The sequence below is a fragment of the Bubalus bubalis genome, chromosome 8 (assembly GCF_019923935.1).
Source record: "Bubalus bubalis isolate 160015118507 breed Murrah chromosome 8, NDDB_SH_1, whole genome shotgun sequence".
NCBI lineage: Eukaryota > Metazoa > Chordata > Mammalia > Artiodactyla > Bovidae > Bubalus > Bubalus bubalis.
The window spans coordinates 9,799,261-9,818,224 of NC_059164.1; the positions used below are offsets into that span (position 1 = coordinate 9,799,261).

The 18,964-nt window shown below is 41.2% G+C and overlaps 1 protein-coding gene across 4 annotated transcripts in view; it reads right to left on the bottom strand.

Annotated features, from left to right (window-relative positions):
- The window catches only part of CDK6 (cyclin dependent kinase 6), a 253,952-nt gene that overhangs the window by 179,112 nt on the left and 55,876 nt on the right, over window positions 1–18,964 (bottom strand). For all 4 annotated transcript variants that reach the window (XM_025290849.2, XM_025290850.2, XM_006078335.3 and 1 more), the window contains exon 3: window positions 12,292–12,427. In XM_025290849.2, the coding sequence (XP_025146634.1) occupies window positions 12,292–12,427 (136 nt within the window). The remainder of the gene's footprint in view (window positions 1–12,291; window positions 12,428–18,964) is intronic.

Here is an 18,964-nt window from a genome sequence, read left to right on the forward strand (position 1 = left end):
AAAGAACTAAAAAAAAGGAAAGAGTCGAAGTGTCCAGATGCATGCATCAAAGCCCTGATTTAGATATATGAATCCAGATTCAGGTCAAACTCTCCTCATCTGATTTTTCCACTGGAATCGATCTTTGTGGACAAATTTGCTCTTTGAGAGTGATGAGAAGAAAGAGGAAGTACAGAATGAGAGTATTTGCAAACAATATTTTATTTCCTGGAGATAGTTGGTTCTCATGACTACCATTATGGGGTTGGCATTATGGGCTTCATCGCACAAGTGTTTGTGAAAGCCCTTGTTCCTCTCAACAAATATGTAATAGAACCAATAATGATTTTAACTGCAGTGGAACGATTGATTAAGCCTTTCCACCTTCCTTAGGAACGAGGGAAAAGTTACAATCTTAGATAACTGGTGGATATTTTCTCTAGCTGCCTTTCACTAATGTAAAATTTGGTGACTACAAATTATTAGCAACTGCTCTTATAGAATGTGCTTTCATAACTTCCAAACTCCACAATCACATGGGTATCTGAAATTTCTGGATAAGAAAGATAAAAACCCAAATGATTAGGAGAGTATTTCCAATTAGATTTTTTAAAAGTAACTTCACTCTTTGAAGCTGCCACTGCTTATGGTGGGAATGACAAAGAACTTTGCACACAACAGTTAACATGTGGAAGCTTACCTTTAAATTTTTAAAAATGTGTCAGTACCAAATTATCTTTTAGCTACACCCCTGAGAAATGAGAATGGGCTCTGAGATTCACAGTATCAATCACTTTACTGGACTCAGTTTCCCATCCATAGTACAAAACACACTTAGCAAACATTGAAAGAGAACGACTTCTGGAATTTAGTTAAGTCAGTATTAATACTAAAGGAGAAAATGCATTATAGTTCTAGTGGACATCAGTTACTGGTTTTAGACTGTATCTAAGCCAAGCCAACCAAGCAAATCCTTAGTTGATATGGGTAATTCCACAATCTCTGCCCAGCATGAAGAAAGAACCAAGTAGATACGTTACAATATGGCATACTGTCTGCTTACTTTTCTATTATATGTATATGTATATGTATATGTATATGCATACATATGTATGTATGTTTTATTGTTTAGTTGCTAAGTTGTGTCCAACTCTTTTGTGATCCATGGACTATATAGCCTGCCAGGCTCCTCTGTCCATGGGATTCTCCAGGCAAGTGGGTTGCCATGCCCTCCTCCAGGGGATCATCCCTACCAGGGATCAAACTCATGTCTTCTACGGCTCCTGCACTGGTAGGTCAGTTCTTTACCACTAGGGCCACCTGGGAAGCCAGGCATATGCATACATACAATTTATTCTATTATATATGCACATGTATAGATAATAATATGCATATAATAGGAAAGTAAATATATATAAATATATACAAATCTATCCCTGAAAAAGTACAACTTTCTCACTTGTACAATGGGAAAGCAGGCGCTGATATAATCAACCCTCTGAAAGTGAAAGTGAAGTCGTGTCCGACTCTTTGCGACCCCGTGGACTGTAGTCTACCAGGCTCCTCTGTCCATGGGATTTTCCAGGCAATAGTCCTGGAGTGGGTTGCCATTTCCTTTTCCAGGGGATCTTTCCAACCCAGGGCTCGAACCCGGGTCTCCCACATTGTAGACAGATGCTTTACCATCTGAGCCACCAGGGAAGCCAATCAACCCTCTAATTAACGTTGAAATACAGGCATCGGTATATTGTTACTAACAAGTTTACTGAAGGTCTTCTGTACATTCCAGACAGTACTAGAGACAGCACAATAAACTTAGGTTCAGACTTCAAAGCTCTTACCTTCCAGTTGGGAAAGATGAACAACAAACATAAAAAAATTAACGAGATCATTTTGGCCAAGGGTAGTGAAGAAGATAAAATGGGGCACCATGTGTAACGTGGTCAACTGTGAGTAGAGGTGGAGTGGTAGGTGAGGTGATCACAGAAGAAGTCATTAGGCTGTGACCTGAGCTGGTATTACGACGACGAGAAATAGGCACCCTTCCCGTGGGGCTGGGGAGGGAGAGGCATGTAGCATTCCAAACAGAATGAACAATACGTACCCACGCTGAGCTGTTCTTCCAGCAACAGAGGGAAGGCAGGTGTGGTTGAAGGACAGTGAGCCACAGAAGCAGAACGGGGTCTGGCGGGGAGGGGAGGGGAGAAAAGGGCACTAGGCAGGGCAGGACTTTTGACTTTCTTCTACAGGTCACGGGAAACCACTGGAGAAAAGTGGTTTTTATCAGAGGGGTAATACCTCTTAATTTTCTTTTCTCCATTTTTGTTTATTCATTTTTTGCTGGGCTGGGCCTTCAGTGCTGCACACGGGCTTTCTCTAGCTGCAAGGAGCAGGGGCTACTGTCTAATTGCAGTGTGCATGCTTCTCATCACAGTGGTTTCTCTCATTTCAGAGCATGGGCTGTAGGGCAAGCGGTCTTCAGCAGCGGTGGTGCACGGGCTTAGCTGCCCCCCAGTATGTGGAATCCTCCTGGAACAGAGATCAAACCCATGCTCCCTGTATTGGCAGGTGGATTCGCAACCACTGGACCACCAGGGAAGTCTGAGTGATTAATTTATGCTTCAATAAGGTGCCTCTGGTTGTCACAGGAAGGATGTGCTACATAGGGACAGGAGTGAAAACAGCATATTGAATTAGAAAGCTGGTTTGATGGGTCAGACTAGAGCTTTAGCAACAGAGATGCTGAGAAGCAAGCAGTCAGACTGGGGTTATCTTTTGGGGATAAAATCAAAAGTACTTGCTGAGGGATTAGATGAAGATTGTGAAGGAAAGAAAGAAACCTAGAGGGATCCTTAGGTTTGGGGATCAAACAACTGGGCAGATGGGGAAGGCCTGAGTTGGGGAGAGGATTCTTGGGTAATGTTCTGGTCCCAAGATATCAGACAGCTGGTTGATTATAATGCATTCAGAGCAAGAGGGAAAGGTCAGGCTAAAGAATAATGATACCTGAAGGTTCAGGACTGAATGATATCATCTGGCCAGAAAGCATAGACAGGGACGAGAAGAGAGCTGAGGATGAAGAAGCCTCCACTGTTCCAACATTTACAGGAAGAGAGCCAGGAAAGAAACTGTAACCAGGCAGCTCAGGCGCACTCTAAACTTGGGTGAGGAATATCCCTCTACTATGTGGAGCATCTCTCTGCCATCTGTTACCATAGCGACACACACTGGGTATACACTGCCTGCGACTTCTTCATGGGCTCTATAAACAGACTCAATGCCCAAGGTGAGGAAGTGCTTTCTAAAGAGATTCCAGCTAACCTATTATTAGGTTGATCAAAGTGTCACTTGTTTATTTTAGTGAGTCAGTATTTATTTTAATGAGTCAGTCTTACAGTACCTTTAGAAAGACACCAGTTTTTTGTTTTCTTTTTTAACCCATATTTCCTGTTAGGGAAAAAAACAAACCCACCCACTAAATAACTCTATTATAATTTACTATACTGTTATACGTTTAGATAATCATATTATCTAAATAATATATATTATATATAGTATATAGATTATATATATATAAAACAGCATCATCTGTTATACATTGAGATAATCATGTATTCGCATAATTCTGTCCTCTTTCTGATATTTTCAACTACTACAAGGGCCTGGGAAATTGCTTAAGGATTTGTTTCTAGGAGAGTCCTCAAAATCTAGACTATCTGAAATGCTCTCCTTGAAGAGCTACTGAAAGTTACTACAGATGTAGCTCACTCACCCTAGGTTTCCCCCTAAATCTGAGGTGAACTCAGGGCTGACTCGCTTCCTTCCGATCCTCTCTACTGTTAGAGCTGACGGTGGCCAATGGCTGCAGCCACTCTGATTTAGCCCTCAAGCAACTCCCAGGCTGGCTGCCTAACTTCCACTTAGCATTATGGCTGACGTTCCTGTTTTTAAAAATCCCCCCAAATTCTGTGTGTGTGTATGTGTAGGGGGGTGAAGTGGGCACCTACCCAGCTAAGGGTGTGGGCCAGGGTGTGGTTTGTTCAGAGAAGGCATTTTTTTTTTTTGAGTCAGAAGTCTACATTCCAAGCTGACTTCCCACAAAGAAAAACTATGACATAGGTTACATTCCTGATGAAAGTTCAGACACCTGGTTTTTAAAAGCAGAATGCCTCTAAGTATGATCATTAATGTATGGGTGACGTGCTTTTTAAAAGGCATACTAAGGGTCTAGAATGGGCAGAAGGGGCTTCCCAGGTGGTGCTAGCGGTAAAGAACCCGCCTGCCAATGCAATGAAGAACGTGCACAAGTTGTTTGGATAAAGCATTACAATAAGCAATCCTCTAAAATGTTACCTTAATGTGGAAGGGCAGGGAAATGTAAAGGAAAGGCTCTTAGGACTCAGGCTGGAGACAGCCTAAGGCCCAGGACCGAGGAGGAAGCTCTGGGGCAGAGCTCCGGAGACCTTGGGAAAGCCAAGAGCGTGTCTGTGTGTGCACTGGCGAGGAGGGAAAAGAGTGGGGCATGGGGACAGTGTGGGGCAGGGGAGGCAGAGGGTAGAGAGAACACAGGATCCTGAGTGCCAAGAAGCAGATCAGCTGTCTGGGCTACCGTGCTGGCAAGTCACAACGCCCTGAGAAATCCAACTGTACCACAGGCGTGAACCACTTTAAGGCAGACTGCTGGAGGTTGAGGCCCATCTTAGAGTAAAAACCAAACTGGCCGCTGAGGTCCTTTGCACCAGAACTAGTGTTACGGTAACATTCCACTGTTTAATCTTATTCAACAGTCCTCTCAGGCATCCTTCATGGACGCACTTTCTTCAAAAAATTATTTCATGTGACTCTGAAAAGCAGTTTGCTTTAAACACCAGGAGAGATGTGTGTGCACATGCCTGTGTGTGTTTGAAAAACCCACAGTCTATTCAGCAAAGTCCAGCCTTGATATCAGATTGAAACAAATGTTCTTCCAGGACCCTTATCGTCATTGTGGAGTATTTGTTCACTGAGTTTCTCGTCTTGTTTTTGGGATCACTTTATTATGCAACATCTGCTCTGAATTTCAAATGTGATAAACAGGGTATGAGTGTCGGTGGCAGATGGCTAATGACCGCCAGCGACAGGGCATTCAAGTCTGCCTTGTTTTCTGGGAAGCGATATTTTCATGTTAATTTGCTCTGTGTCCTGCAAAGATGAGACAAATCACCTGCTCATAATTCAGGCAAAGTGGAGACCACCAGGAGCCGAGAGGGGCCATGGCTTGATTCCTTTGGGGGTGAGAGGAGAGGCGGCTCTGGGGGGCTTTCCTCATCAGAGTAACGGGACCAGGCAGTCACTTCGCATTATGTCAGATGGAGAAAGATGAATCAGTCCCGGCCACCCCATCCTGACACCAGGGCCACTGTTTACTGCAAGCAGATATTATTCATGAAAACAGATCTTTCCCAGAGGCAGAAAACAGGTGCTATTAAGAGTGTGTGTCAGTCTCTGAAGTCTGGGTTTTGTAACATAAACTTAATAGTACATTTTATCTCCTACTGAAAATGTTACAACCAACAGAAATCTCCAAGAAACATTCAATCGAAGATAAAATGAAATCTAATTCGCAGAGAAAATGACCCGCACAGACTCATAAACCTTGAGGTCTTTCGGCCTTCTCGAGCCCGGTAGAATTTGTCTGTTACAGAGATACACACACAAAATATAATTTTTATTCCAAGACTGAGTCATCCAAAGAGGCCATGTGGTCTTGAGCTGAAAGAACCGTGCTCTGTTTTGGAGAGTCAGCTGGTGTTCTGTGTGATCTCTCAGTGCCTTTGAATTGCTGCTTGTGAAAGACACGTTACATGTACAGAATGTCCAAAGAATGACACAGGGACTTCAGAGAGCTTAAAAGATAGTTGAGAAGCCGGGTCAGACACCAGGAGAGAGAATGTACCAGAGAGGCAAGTCTGAGGACCAACTGACAGTTTAATAAAAGAGGGTATTACATTTTGCAGGCATGTAAAGTGTGAGATTTTTACACAGGAGTTTCTTCATATATATATATATATATATATATATATATATGGGCTTTCCTGGTAGCTCAGCTGGTAAAGAATCCACCTGCAATGAAGGAGACCTCAGTTTGATTCCTGGGTTGGGAGAATACCCCAGAGAAGGGATAGGCTACCCACTCCAGTACTCATTGGGTTCCCCGGTGGCTCAGGTGGTTAAGAATCTGCCTGCAAGGCAGGAGACCTGAGTTCAACCCCTGGGTTGGGAAGATACCTTGGAGAAGGGCATGGCAACCCGTTCCAGTATGCTTGCCTGGAGAACCTCATGGACTGAGGAGCCTGGCAGGCTACAGTCCACAGGGTCATTAAGAGTCGGACATGACTGAAGCAACTTAGCATGTATGTATCCTGTCATACAGTTCTTTTTCTGGGTAGCAGTTACATATGACAAAGGAGCAAAGTGAGGGAATTTGTTTACAGTTCTTTCTGATTCTTTCTCACAGAGTGGCAGATAAAGACATGAAAGAGAAAACCCAACAATCTGGAAGCCGCTGTTTTTCCTTTCCTTATAAAGCACCGCCCCCCTCTAACAAGTGAAAGGTGCCACATAAACACATATACTCAAAACATACTATGAAGCCCCAAAGAAAAGAATAAGACAATCATAAGGTGTCAGTTATTGCCTCATAAGTTTAAGCAAGGAAGTCTAAGAAGATAATATCGAATCTCAAATGATCAAATTAAACAGATGCACTGAATTCCTCCACAGTTAAGGAGATCAAAAAACATTCTGAACTACAGAGAGGAAAACAAGATACAGCAATGGTCAGCCTACGAGGCAAAGTCTGAGTACTGGTTGACGTCACAGCGTAGCAGTCAAGAGGGTTCTTTATGCAAATGTCGCCATGAATGACTGTGTCTTAGGACATCAAGAAAAGAGATTAAAGAATGCAATGAAAATTTCAAGATGAAGAGTAAATACGATAAGATGTGATTATTTATTCATTTTTAGGAGAAGAGCATTTTAAAATGTTGGAAAGAACCACCTATAATTTTATTGTATTCTCATCATTCTCTCAATGACAATGTTCAGTCCAGACCACATGGTAATGACAAAGGAAAAGTCAAAGTGTTAGTCTCTGTCGTGTCCGAATCTTTTTGATCTGATGGACAGCCCACCAGGCTCCTCTGTGCATGGAATTCTCCAAGCAAGAACATTGGAGTAGGTTGCCATTTCCTTCTCCAGGGGATCTTCCCGACCCAGGGATTGAACCTGCGTCTCCTGCACTGCAGGAAGATCCTTTACCATCTAAGCCACCAGGAAAGCCCTACGATAATGACCGGATTTCCTCTAATGAGTTCACCAACTATCAACCATCATAAATACTTAGGGCTTCAGGGGTAGTCTTTTGCCTTTTAAAAACAAATGGTATTTAAATGCATTTTAAAATTGCTATGTGATGTATGTATACTGAGAAGATAAGCCCAGCTTCTAGTTTTAACAATGTGTTCTTTTTTTTTTTTAACAGACAGACTGACAACGGTCCTGAACAGAAAGATTTTACCTCTGCAACAGTCGGTCAGAGACCATGCAGCATCCTAGTTTTACCAAATACAGCTCACCTAATGCAATATATGTCCTGAACATGCACTCAGGAGACGCTAAATTGAGGAGGACCAACAGGTAAACAGTGTCAAAGACGACACAGAGGGGGACAGGTGCTGGAGGACGATTCTCGCAGCGCACATCATCGTAATAAGAGGTCTCTCTCCTTGATTTTCTGTTCTATGCCTATTTCATGTTAAAATATTTAACCTATTTACCTATTCTGAAACATGGCATGTTCTGATATATGCAAGACAATAATATTTATGATTTTGAAGAACATTTTAGAAAATATTTTGCTACCATAATGCAAGAATCAGCTACAAACTGTGTTTCTTTATAAATAAGTGGGTTTTTTAAAACCTGACAACACCAACTGAACTACTTATAAAACCATAGCGAAGTGTCCTACAGGCTTCTGTGTGCTCTTACATTCTAAGGCCCCTAAGCAAAGATTCATGACTCATTCAGTTTTGTGTTCTCAAGGTGCCTAGCATAGAACTTGCCCCGTAAAATTTTAATTAATGTTTGTATAAGTATACTCAGAAAAACTCTTACTATGAGAAAGCATTCTGTATAAATAGTTCAATCCATGTTCCCAATAGGTCCCTCATAATAATAATAATAATGATATAGTTACTAAGACTTCTCACAAGTGAGCTATACAACAACAAAATATTTCTGTTCTCTGGCTGCAGGTTTGAAAAATTCAACTAGCCAGAACTGTCTACTTAGCAGCTATTTATTCTGCATACCAATGCTTAAAAAGACAACAGCTTACAAACAAAAGATACAAGTATTCATTAAAAATAAATTTATATCAATCATATATTGAACTTAAAACTATCTGTTTCCAAAAAACCACTATCCGCTTGATGGTATTACAGCACTTATAAATGATTACTCATGTTTTTGATAATGACCTTAAATAATCTCAAACACTCAAATTGTAAAAAAAAAACTAAACCCAAACCCTTATATTCTTATATTTAATAAGAAAGAAAAGTAGATCTGAACAGTACAACAACATTTTTTAAAATTAAGGATGAATGGGCATTTATCTGGAGAAAACTCTAATTTGAAAAGATACATGTAGCCCAGTGTCCATCACAGCACTATTTACAGTAGCCAAGACAGGGAAACACAATGGAATATTACTCAGTCGTAACAAAGAATAAATACCGCTGTTTGCAGCGACAAGGATGGGATCCAGAGATTATCACAGTAAGTGAAGTCAGGTAGAGAAAGACAAGTATCATATGATACCACTTGTCAGTGGGATCTAAAAAAAAAACGATACTAGTGTGCTTATTTACAAAACGGTTACCAAAGGGAAATGGGGCACGTAGGGATAAATTAGGAGCCTGGAGTTAGCAGATACAAACTACTATATATAAAATAAATAACAAGGTCCTACTGTTTAGCACAGGGATATTATAGGATATTCAATATTCTATAATAAAGCTTAGTGGAAAAAGTATGTCAACGAATAATATATATATATATGTGTGTGTGTGTAACTGAATCACTTTACTTAAACCAGAAACGAACACAACACTGTAAGTCAACTTTACTTCAATTAAAAAAAATTAAGGATGAAGATGAAAAGTGTCTTGTGACAATCTTTTAAGTTATCGAAAGATGTTCAATTAGCCATTAACATACAAATTAGCTGCCTGAAATACTGCCTGACTATAGTTTGGTTTTACTATGAAAAATCAACGCACAATTAACCACAAACGTTGAATAACCACAGAACTTGCCCCCGCCTCCATCTCTGTGAGAGTCGAGCTGACCCTGACTGAAGACATTTAACAGCCGCCAGGAGAATCTTCTGTTCAACAGAATGGAGCGACACGCCCTTCCCGTGGATAGGTGAAGAACTCAGAAATACTTCCAACAAGCTGCCTTAGGAAAAGCTTCTGCTGATAAGCACCAATCCTCTGCTCCTGAAGCCTGGCTCGGTCACTCCCCTACTTCACTTCTCTCTTTCCTCCTCACCTTGGTGAACGCCTTTCTGCCTGTGCCTCATTTAATCCAGCTTACCTCTCTATCCCCACCCTTGAGGGGAAGTAGAATTTCCCCCACTCTACATTATTTTCTACTCTTGCCTGATCAAGCCTTAGTTTAAGCACATCATTTTAGTTTATCAGCTGTTCTAACTACTGATACTGCTGCAAATGGGAAGCCCCAGTAGCTCAGCTGGTAGGTAAAGAATCTGCCTGCCATGCAGGGGACCCCGGTTTGATTCCTGGGTCAGGAAGATCCCCTGGAGAAGGGATAGGCTACCCACTCCAGTGCTCTTAGGCTCCCCTGGTGGCTAAGATGGTAAAGAATCTGCCTGCAATGCGGGAGACCTGGGTTCAATCCCTGGGTTGGGAAGATCCCCTGAAAAAGAGAACAGCAACCCACTCCAGTATTCTTGCCTAGAAAACCCCATGGGCAGAGGAGCCTAGTGGGCTAAAGTCCACAGGGTCGCAAAGAGTCAAACATGACTGAGCAACTTTCACTTTCACTTTTGCAAATGATTCCACTTGGCAGCCTCTAACATCCTAGGAGAATTTAACATGAAGTTCAAAAGACCTATGTAGCTGGAAATGCAGGGTGTAAACTCTCCCGGTGTTCTTTGGAAGGACTGATGCTAAAGCTGAAATTCCAATACTTTGGCCACCTCATGCGAAAAACTGACTCATTGGAAAAGACTCTGATGCTGGGACGGATTGAGGGCAGGAGGAGAAGGGGACGACAGAGGATCAGATGGCTGGATGGCGTCACCAACTCGATGGACATGAGTTTGGGTGAACTCCGGGAGTTGGTGATGGACAGGGAGGCCTGGCGTGCTGCAATTCATGGGGTTGCAAAGAGTCGGACACGACTGAGCGACTGAACTGAACTGAAATGAAATTTTTGAACACAGAAATAGATCAGAAGAAGCCAATGCTTGTGTTGACAGTCTATGTTTAAGCTATTGGAAGTCATTTAAAAAAACAATAATTTTCAATTAATTATATCTGAAGCATGGTTGACAACGTGTCTTACTGTACCTATGTGTATAAATTTCTGAGTATGGACTGTCAGGACACAAAGACGAACAAATAAGCAAGATATGGACACAAATAATCACAAATGAACAAAATATGATAAAGAGGAAGAGAGGTGTAGAACAAGTGCTAAAAGACAAATGAGATCACATCCAGCTGTAAAAGTTAGCCAAACGGTATCTGGGGTCAGCCCTGAAAAATGTGAGCAGATAGCTATTAGTGGGGGGAGCAAAGAAATGGCAGCGAGAGGAAGGCCTCGGAGGGAGGAAGCTGTGAGCCACACCAAGAGGACGCGGATTAGTCCAATTTGGCCAGAAAGCAGAGTACAGAATGGGGCTATGTTCTGCCCTGCATGCTGAACATAGTATTTTGGACACACTCATAAAGGAGAGAACTGAAGTCACAAGACTGGAAAAGAATTCTGGAGGAAAGAGGATGCAGAGATAGAAGAGAAAATGACCAAGAACACGGAAGGAGGACTGTGGTATGTTAGTTGCTCAGTCATGTCCGAGTCTTTGCAAGCCCATGGCCTTTAGCCCACCAGGCTCCTCTGTCCATGGAGTTCTCCAGGCAAGAATACTGGAATGGGTTGCCATTTCTTCCTCCAAGGGATCTTCCTAACCCAGACCCACATCTCTTGTGTCTTCTGCAACGGCAGGCAGATTCTTATGAAAGGCAGATGGGAGAAAATAAATTCTATATATTGGTCTAAAACCAAATAAATAAATCATTCAATATGTCAAGTTCTAAATGTACCAAAACTGGGAACCTACCTAGCTGTCACTAAAAGATCTTTCTTACTCTGTTCAGAATATAAACTATTTTTAGGTATTCACTCTTACCTAAAATGATGCTGATTTTGCCATACATCAACATGAATCTGCCATGGGTGTACACATGTTCCCCATCCTGTTGATGTATGGCAAAATCAATAAAATATTGTAAAGTAATTAGCCTCCAACTAAAATAAATAAATTTATATTAAAATAAAATAAAATGATACTGAATTCTAGAAGTCATTTCTACACAATGAATGATAAGGTAAAGAGTCTGTTTCACCTAATTCACAAAACCAAACAGATCTCCATGAACACCTGCACATATGTGCAGAGATCTAAAAGATCAACTGGGGAGTTCAATTAAGCAGAACAAAGTAAGACCAATGAAGCTTTATAAGCAGCTCTTCCCTTTAGACTTAAAGGCAGAAAAGATTTGGAGTCAATATACTGCATCTAGCTTGCTGACCTCCAAGGAGTCTTAAGTCATCTTTCAATCCCAAGAGTCTGGGATGGTACCTGACACTTCTGGGCTTCCTATAAATGTTTTATGAGTGAGGAAAAAACGCAGAATTCACAAACCATCAGAAAATGGCTGAGCTATTAATATACTTACTAAACTATACTTCGTAGGCTCAGGGCCTGATAACGTACGAGCAGGTATTTCCTAATAATTTTAATATATATTAGAACTAAAGGGTTTTTTCCACTGAGTTCTAAAATTAGTGAACTAGAATATACCCCATTCTTTAAACATCCACTTAGTCATACTAGATATATTTAACTATATATTGAGTTCCAAAGGCTCTACTTCTGGCAATTTTCGTAAGGAAAGAATGCCACTGTTTAAATAACAGTGTGACTGTTTGACCAGGCAGAGAGAGGACTCTTAGTACCTTTATGGTTTCGGTGGGCACTCCAGGTTCTGGCACTTTATCCAAATAAGTGGTCAAGTCTTGATCAACGTGCTCAAACACTAACGTTAGTTTGGTTTCTCTGTCTGTTCGTGACACTGTACACACGTCAAACAACCTAAAAGGAAAAAGAAGTAAGTATTAGGTAGGTGGCAATATGAAAAGAAGTAATCTGTAAGTCTGACACATATCCTTTGATCACAAAATTAAGGCGGGGGGAAAGACTAGATTGGATCATTCCTTGTGATAATATGGAAGGATACCTATTAGTGCTTAGTCCCTCAGTTGCGTCCTGCTCTTTGGGACCCCATGAACTGTCACCTGCCAGGCCCCTCTGCCCTTGGGATTATCCAGGCAAGAACACTGGAGTAGGCAGCCATCCCCTACTCCAGGCAATCTTCCCAACCCAGGGACTGGACCCGCGTCTCTTGTGTCTCCTGCGTTGGTAGGCAGATTCTTTATCACTAATGCCACCTGGGTCTGACTCTTTAACATGAAAGCTCAGGAGAGGAGCATGTGGTTCCGTGGTGACAAAAGTCACAGCGGCGAATGGAAAGCAGCACGAGAACGTCTGCTTGGAGAGTCCTTACTTAAGGTCTTACGGAGAACGTGCTGCTGGAGATAGTTTCAAGAACTGCAGCCTCTATAAAAAACACGGTTCTTAGCTCATAGGTCAAGAATTATTGAAGAGACAGAGACTAAGCATTCTTTAAGGACACTGGACTCTGCGATTTAGATTTTCCTGGAATTTAAGGTCTTCAAATCATGTCTATGAAAGTAATTAAAATGGAATACGGAAAAATCTGGTTTATTTCTAAGAAAGTGTTCTCATCCTGGTCAATCCAGTCATCTCCCTGGAAAGGGCATGAATTCTTTGCTTTAAAACTCCAAATATCATGCTAATAAAAATTGTGAATTTTTAATTTTTTTTGAGGAGGATGCAGACATTGCATTGGCAAACTATTCTGCCCTAAGATGATAAAGGCAGGCTGACAAACTTTATAATTATGTTTTGATGGGAGAATTCAATTTATCCCATAAAATCCTACAACTAATTCCAAATTTAAGTTTTAAAAACAAAGCCTTCAGTAATCAAAAGAATTTTCAAGCCAAAGGACTGATCCTCCTTTAGTTTCAACAAGCAAAGGACATCATTGGGGGGCGGGGGGTGTGGGGGAGGATATGCGATGCTCACCAAACATATAAAGAATTAAACACGCCACACATAAACAGGCTGGAAATAAATTTCAGGACAAGAATGTAATATAAATACTAAGAAAAGGCTAATAAAAATTCTATTCTATTATTTTCTTTCAAGTTTTAAAATGAAACAACACTTTCTTCAAAGAAATTAACTATAAATGTGCGTGTAACCCAAGTACTAAAATGCAGGGTTGACTCACAATTAGCCACTTTGTACATTAGCACTTAAATTTTTAATGCCTAGCTGGTTCACCATGCCACTCTACTGCATTTCTGCAATCGATGGGCTCCACAATCTTTGGTACTTCTCTCTAAATCTAAAGTAAACTTTAAACACTATGATTAAGTTAAATCAGATGGAGTGAGCAACACCAACAACCACACATACTTCATAGCCAGATCCAAACTACTTTTTAATTCTGGGTAGCCTGGGGTGAGTTCTCCAACTCCAGTAAAATCAATTAAGATCAACCAAATTTCTTCCCTACTTTGTCTACTTCCAAACATTCTAAGTTTTTTAATCATTTACTTATAAAATTAACTTCTAAATTTCTAAAGTCTTTGAATATCATGACACCACCCTTATGGCAGAAAGTGAAGAGGAACTAAAAAGCCTCTTGATGAAAGTGAAAGAGGAGAGTGAAAAAGTTGGCTTAAAGATCAACATTCAGAAGACAAAGACCATAGCATCTGGTCCCATCACTTCATGGGAAATAGATGGGCAAACAGTGGAAACAGTGTCAGACTTTATTTTTCTGGGCTCCAAAATCACTGCAGATGGTGATTGCAGCCATGAAATTAAAAGGCTTACTCCTTGGAAGGAAAGTTATGATCAACCTAGATAGCATATTGAAAAGCAGAGACATTACTTTGCCAACAAAGGTCCGTCTAGTCAAGGCTATGGTTTTTCCAGTGGTCATGTATGGATGTGAGAGTTAGACTGTGAAGAAAGCTGAGCACTGAAGAACTGATGCTTTTGAACTGTGGTGTTGGAGAAGACTCTTGAGAGTCCCTTGGACTGCAAGGAGATCCAACCAGTCCATTCTAAAGGAGATCAGTCCTGGGTGTTCATTGGAAGGACTGATGCTAAAGCTGAAACTCCAATACTTTGGCCACCTCATGCAAACAGTTGACTCATTGGAAAAGACTCTGATGCTGGGAGGGATTGGGGTCAGGACAAGAAGAGGACAACAGAGGATGAGATGGCTGGATGGCATTACCGACTCGATGGATGTGAGTTTGAGTGACCTCTGGGAGTTGGTGATGGACAGGGAGGCCTGGCATGCTGCAATTCATGGGGTCGCAAAGAGTCAGACACGACTGAGCGACTGACCTGAACTGAACTGAATGTGACTTATTCTGAAAAAATGATTCTGATAAAGTAAAAACTCCTAATTAACAAATGTATTACAAATAGTGTCATAAATCATATGCATGCCGTACTGTGAAAAATACGATTGCTATCATTCATGAATCAAACCAGTCAACCTTGAAGGAAATCTACTCTGAATATTCATTGGAAGGACAGATGCCAAAGCTGAAGCTCCAATACTTTGGCCACCTGATGCGAAGAGTCGACTCCCTGGAAAAGACCCTGAGGATGGGAAAGATTGAGGGCAGGAGGAGAAAGGGGTGACAGAAGATGAGATGGTTGGATGGCATCACCAATTCGATGGGCATCAGTTTGAGCAAACTCTGAAAGATAGTGAAGGACAGGGAAGCCTGGTGTGCTGCAATCCATTGGGTCGCCAAGAGTCAGACGCTGAACAACAATGGATCTGACCTGGGAAGTTTATGAAAACACTTCTTTGAATATGGTAATTCGAGGTAACTACCACTTATTCACAGGCTCTTTTGAATCATCTTCTTCCCATTAAACCCATATTCTTTGACAGCTTTACTTTTTTGTTCCACAATCACCTAGCTTCTTTATATCAGTTGCTTCTATTTTTGTGATAAAATAAAACAGCAGTGAACCAAAAATGGCCTGTATTAAAATCAGATACAAACATGAGAAGTGCATCATTACAGCTATGCTTCTTACACATTACTTTCAAAATGCTTTCTATCATCAACAATACATTTCCTTAATAAAAATACATTGCTTATCACTGCCTCCAGTCAGTAAAAATCTAGTAACTAACTCCGGTTCTTACTGCACGTAAGGTCTGTATACATCAGACATTTTAGTAATTTTCAAAAGGAAAATAAACATTGACAGGGACATAACTAGAGAACGAAGTGATCATAAAACACTGCAAAACCAAAGGGTCACCTGCTCCCAAACCGTTGTTAGTTACCTAACACCCCTGGCTGTATGCTACATTGCTTCATCTCACTGAAACCGTTTTTAAACACTCCGTGTGTCACAATGCAAGAATAACATCTAACTCACCCAAGTTATTTTTCTCAAAGTTATAGCACTCTGCAATTTCTTAAGATTCACTCTTGCTGCCTGTAGCACCTGTGATATCCAAGTGTGAGCTCCCTGGGGTGGCTGCTAACTGCCTCTAATGATAAGCCATGGAGAAAAGGCGCTATTTTCACTGGCAATATTTTTAAAAGTGGAGTTTTAAAAGAGACATATTTAAAAAGACACAGAGTAGAATATTATTGTATAACTTTTAATGTATATACTTATATATTCTTCTAGGCTATGAAAAGAAGTGGCTCATGCTGGTTCAAGGAGAGAGTTATTTTTATTTTTTAAGATAAATTTCACTTGATACTATGAATAATAATAATATACTAATTTCACTTGGGAAATGGAGCCTATTACTGTTTCCTTAGAACTTCAAAGGTGGCATCAAGAGCAGTAAAAGTCCTAAAAGAACCTGTAAGCTTTGGACTCCAGTGCTGGCCACCAACATCCTACAGACTCAATAATCCACAGAAGACATTTTGGGAAATACTACTCTCTATATATATTCTCCAAGCCAGGCTTCAGCAATACGTGAACCGTGAACCTCCAGATGTTCAAGCTGGTTTTAGAAAAGGCAGAAGAACCATAGATCAAATTGCGAACATCTGCTGGATCATCAAAAAAGCAAGAGAGTTCCAGAAAAACATCTATTTTTGTTTTATTGACTATGCCGAAGCTTTTGACTGTGTAGCTCACAATAAACTGTTGAAAATTCTGAAAGAGACTGGAATACCAGACCACCTCACCTGCCTCTTGAGAAACCTGTATGCAGGTCAGGAAGCAATAGTTAGAACTGGACATGGAACAACAGACTGGTTCCAAATAGGAAAAGGAGTACTTCAAGGCTGCATATTGTACCCTGCTTATTTAACTTCTATGCAGAGTACATCATGAGAAACGCTGGGCTGGAAGAAGCACAAGCTGGAATCAAGATTGCCGGGAGAAACATCAAACACCTCAGATATGCAGATGACACCACCCTTATGGCAGAAAGTGAAGAAGAACTAGAGCCTCTTGATGAAAGTGAAAGAGCAGAGTGAAAAAGTTGGCTTAAAGCTCAACATTCAGAAAACTAAGATCATGGCATCCGGTCCCATCACCTCATGGCAAATAGATGGGGAAACAGTGCACACAGTGGCTGACTTTATTTTTCTGGGCTCCAAAATCACAATCATTGCAGATGGTGACCGCAGCCATGAAATTAAAAGATGCTTACTCCTTGGAAGGAAAGTTATGATCAACCTAGACTACGTATTGAAAAGCAAAGACATTACTTTGCCAACAAAGGTCCATCTAGTCAAGGCTATGGTTTTTCCAGTGGTCACGTATGGATGTGAGAGTTGGACTATAAAGAAAGCTGAGCGCCAAAGAATTGATGTTTTTGAACTGTGGTGTTGGAGAAGACTCTTGAGAGTCCCTTGGACTGCAAGGAGATCCAACCAGTCCATCCAAGAGGAGATCAGTCCTGGGTGTTCATTGGAAGGACTGATGCTGAAGCTGAAACTCCAATACTTTGGGCACCTGATGCGAAGAGCTGACTCATTGGAAAAGACCCTGATGCTGGGAAGATTGAGGGCAGGAGGAGAAGGGGACAACAGAGGATGAGATGGTTGGATGGCACCACCGACTTGATCGACATGGGTTTGGGTGAACTCCGGGAGTTGGTGATGGACAGGGAGGCCTGGCATGCTGCGGTTCACAAAGAGTCGGACATGAATGAGTGACTGAACGGAACTGACTCTATATTAAACGTGAAATTTAGTCTGACTTAATTGTTTGAGTGCTTGAGTTCTCAGTCACTTTAGTTTTGTCAGACTCTTTGTGACCCTGTGGACTGTAGCCCACCAGGCTCCTCTGTCCATGGGGTTCTCCAGGCAAGGTTACTGCAGTGGGTGGCCGTGCCCTACTGCAGGTGAACTTCGCAACCCAGGGACTGCACCCACATCTCTTATGTCTCCTGCATTGTCAGGCGGGTTCTTTACCACTAGCACCAGCTGGGAAGCCTGACTCGATTGTTTAGTAAACATTACCATAGTAAAATTAAGTTACATTAGTGATGTTATGTTATGTGTTAAGTCGCTTCAGTCTTGTCTGACTCTTTGTGACCCTATGGACTACAGCTTGCCAGTCTCCTCTGTCCATGCAATTCTCCAGGCAAGAACACTGGAGTGGGTTGCCGTTTCCTCCTTCAGTACATTAGTGATAACGGGTAGAAAATGCACTTTGAATCAACAGTTATAAATACTAATCTTAGGAATTTTAGAACATAATATTTTGGATGCTTTCTCATCTACAATGACTGTATCTGGAATCAGCCCAAAGCAAATAGTAATCATTTTGGTGAGCAATAAAGAGAAGATAGATGCTTTAATATAACAGATCAGACTCACATAAAGCAACTGAGCTAAACAAGAACTGAAATCCCTGGTATTTGGCAGGAGGTTAACAATCTGTAATTTATTTATATAAATCAATAAGGAATGTGGCTAGGCTGCCTAGAGCCCCTAACACTTGCAAAACAAAAGGGCCAGACAGGTCTGAACACTTGAACATAAAGCCTGGGAAACAACTTCAGCTGTCTGATTTCTTGTGTTGATCAACATCTCAAGGCTTTCTAAACCTTAAAAAAAAAAATCTCTTTGCTATTCAGTAAACTGACAAAATTACCATTTCAGCGATTGCATAACTACAGGGCTGTAAGAGAAATATAATCACACTGTGTCGAAGATGAACAAAATATCTCAGATGACTTCTAGAGGAAATGAGAACTACCATTCAAAAGTTATCCATTAGGGCTTAGCTTAATGTGATCCAAGTGAATATTCAAAAAGTAGAAATGGAAAGTGGTTCTTGAGCCCTCTCTGAGTCTATGAATGCAATTTAGCTGCAGGAAACATGATACAAAAAAAGGCAGAGAGGTCATTATCATTTCACATTTAAGTCAGACAAGCCCCTAACCATCCCATAAAGCAATCCTCTCCCTGTCTCTGCTGCCCTGACACCCCAGCTGCAGGGCAGGGAGCAAGCACT